This window comes from Sorex fumeus, unplaced genomic scaffold, assembly GCF_029834395.1.
Source record: "Sorex fumeus unplaced genomic scaffold, SorFum_2.1 ptg000047l, whole genome shotgun sequence".
Taxonomy (NCBI): domain Eukaryota; kingdom Metazoa; phylum Chordata; class Mammalia; order Eulipotyphla; family Soricidae; genus Sorex; species Sorex fumeus.
Window position 1 is genome coordinate 6684716 of NW_026606104.1, and position 2903 is coordinate 6687618.

The following is a 2903-nucleotide window of genomic DNA, read 5'->3' on the forward strand; positions in this document are numbered from 1 at the left end:
TGTTGTTCAGTGATTGCCCGAGCGGGCCCCGTAATATCTCTATCATGAGACTTGTTGTTACTGTGTTTGGCATATTGAATACGTCACGGGTAGCTTCCCAGGCTTTGCCGTGCAGGTGAGACACTCTCGGTGGCTTGCCAGGCTCTCCGAGAGGGGTGGAGGAATGGAACCTGGCTTAGCCAGGCCGGCTGTACACAAGGCAAATGCCCTACTGCTGTGCTATTGCTCCAGCCCAAAGATCGACATCATCTAAGAGAATCCAACCTGACTGGTCTGCACTGGGATTTAAAAATAATTTGCATGATTTTGTAAATCTGCATATTTTCTCTTATCACTTTATGTTTAGTGTAAAAATAATAACCAAATAACTTACAAAAACCCCCTTGTTCTCACATTCACTAAGTGTATGGTCTGGTTTTCTTAATATTTTTTTATCCTACTCACTACTCAAAGGCCTCATTTTTCATATTCCTTTAAGAATGCATAAAGTTGGCTCTTACTGTGGGAAATTATATGGTACTGAAAAATTCCCAGGGTTCACCCTTCAGCCTTCGTCCATCAGTTCCCTCCATGCCAGTCTCCCATACTACTGCATTAGGACTCTGTCCACAACAGTTACCTGAGTAGATCACAGCCACATCTTCCTTATGGTTGCATTTGTGAATTCCCCAAAATCTGTGTTGGCACTGCTTCAGGGACTGCTCCTTCCCTGAGTGACGAACATCATCAAGCCAAATCTGGCCCATTCCTGGGTCAAAGCATCACCGGATTTTGGTGGATGGAAAGAGGGACTTCCCAAAGCCTAGTTGCTTGCTACCACCTGATCCTGCTTTTCTCCCCAGCCATCATCACAGACAGAACCCTACACACCTTTGTGGAGCACCTCTAGGCACCCGGAACAGTGCCATCTCCTCCTACCAGTCTCAAGTCAAAGGGATCTGCAAGATGTATGAAGTCAAGGGATGAAAAAAAAGGCATGAAAAGGGGCTGGAAATGTTATCACCTACATCCTCATTCAAATTCCATCAGCACACTTGAAACTTATACCTTGTTTCCATGATTAAGGACTCTTCTCTAGATTGCACTCCACAGGATGCAAGTTGATTTCTAAATTTAAGTCTTTTAATATCCCCTACTAGGGGTAGGGTGTTTGTCTTGCATGCAGCCAACACAGCCAACCCAAGTTCGATTCCTTCGCCCCTCTAAGAGAGCCTGGCAAGCTACCAAGAGTATCTCACCTGCACGGCAAATCCTGGCAAGCTACCCATGACGTATTCGATATGACAAACACAGTAACAAGTCTTACAATGTTACTGGATCCGCTCGAGCAAATTGATGAACAATGAGAGGACAGTGACAGTGACAGTGACTATTTTTAAGAAATATAGTATTTAAAAATGACTAATTGTTTTACAACACTGAAAAAGTCAAGTACATGCAATGACGTGCCCTATCTTTAGTACATAGAATTAAATCTAACAATTCATAATAACATAGCGTTAGATGTTGTTTTGAGCCTTTTCATATACAAAGGCAGATATTATCTCCATTTAAAGAGAGGATAAGTAGTAAGCAATACATTAAGATTTTTTTTTATCATCAGTTGATGTATGACTTGAATTTTAAAAATTCAAAATGGCCTCAGCCTCTGGATTTATACCTTTACATTCTACCCACATGTCCTCAGCATGGGTGCAGTTATTTTCTCCCCAAAGCCCAGAAGGACAATCCTGAAGACTTTCTTCTTGTCCTGAGTAAGATATCTGACTTAGCCAGTATGATAGTTTATATGATATTAGATGGTGAACTGCTTGAGAACTGATAAAGCATATATTACATTTTGTGAATTTAGCGGGTAGAGCGTCTGCCTTGCATGCAGCCAACATGGCCGACCCGAGTTCGATTCCTCTGCCCCTCTCAGAGAGCCCGGCAAGCTACCGAGAGTATTCGATATGCCAGACACAGTAACAACAAAGTCTCCAATGGAGACGTTACTGGGCCCGCTCGAGCAAATCGATGATCAACGGGAGGGCCTTTACTTTTACTTTACTTTTATTACTTTCTTATATTTCCAGATACAATACACATACACACACACACACACTTCTTAGCAGACATTTTGTTTTGGATGTGTGTACATTTATATGGAGGGAAGAGAAATATTCTCACATAAATTGAAACAAAGAGATAAATCATTAGATTGAAGGAAGAATAATCCTGGTTGAAAATCTTTTTCTGTAGCTTCCATAACTGAGAAACCAAGATGTGAAGCACAAGGAGCCAACCAGACGTTATATGGAAGCCCATGGAAAGAAATAAAGAATGAGGAGAGGTCAGTGGAAAATGGTTCTAGCATCATCTTGCCATACTCACTGTCACACCGGGCTCCTGCATCCTCTTCGTGAAAGCAATCAAAAGCATCTTCACTTTTCCACTGGGACAGTGATTCTTCTATCCCTGAGCAATTAACATCCTGGATGAGAACTTTTTGCTCATTGTCTATTAATGGTGCATATAGAAAACCACTGAGTGACCCCTTGGGAGAACCACAGCATACCATAGTTACATCCTTCATGTCCCTGCCGTCATCACAGGCAGTGCCCCAGTGACCTTCCTGCTCTACCTCCACCTGCCCTTTGTGGGAAGCCAAGAGCCCTCTCATAGACCCTGGCCATGGTTCCCATGTTAGGAACTGCTTGGGACAGACATTGGTGACAGTCTCCCAGGACTTCCTGATCTCAGCAGATACCTGATCTATAGCCACACATCAGGCTGACAGCTTATCTGGCCTTATCTATAGTAACCTACAGGATGCATCTACTCCCTAAGACCCTTTGATATACAAATGTAAAGCTCAGGATGCACCTACTGCCACAAGACCCTTTGATGTGCAAATGTCTACC

At 43.0% G+C, this 2903-nt stretch overlaps 1 protein-coding gene across 1 annotated transcript; it reads right to left on the reverse strand.

Moving 5' to 3' along the window:
• Positions 1-509: 509 nt before the first annotated feature.
• Positions 510-2662, reverse strand: CD5L (CD5 molecule like). Its single transcript, XM_056122819.1, is given in 5 exon segments — positions 510-814; positions 817-903; positions 906-938; positions 1661-1818; positions 2286-2662. Coding segments are annotated over 5 exon segments (960 nt in total).
• Between the last annotated feature and the right edge of the window lie 241 nt (positions 2663-2903).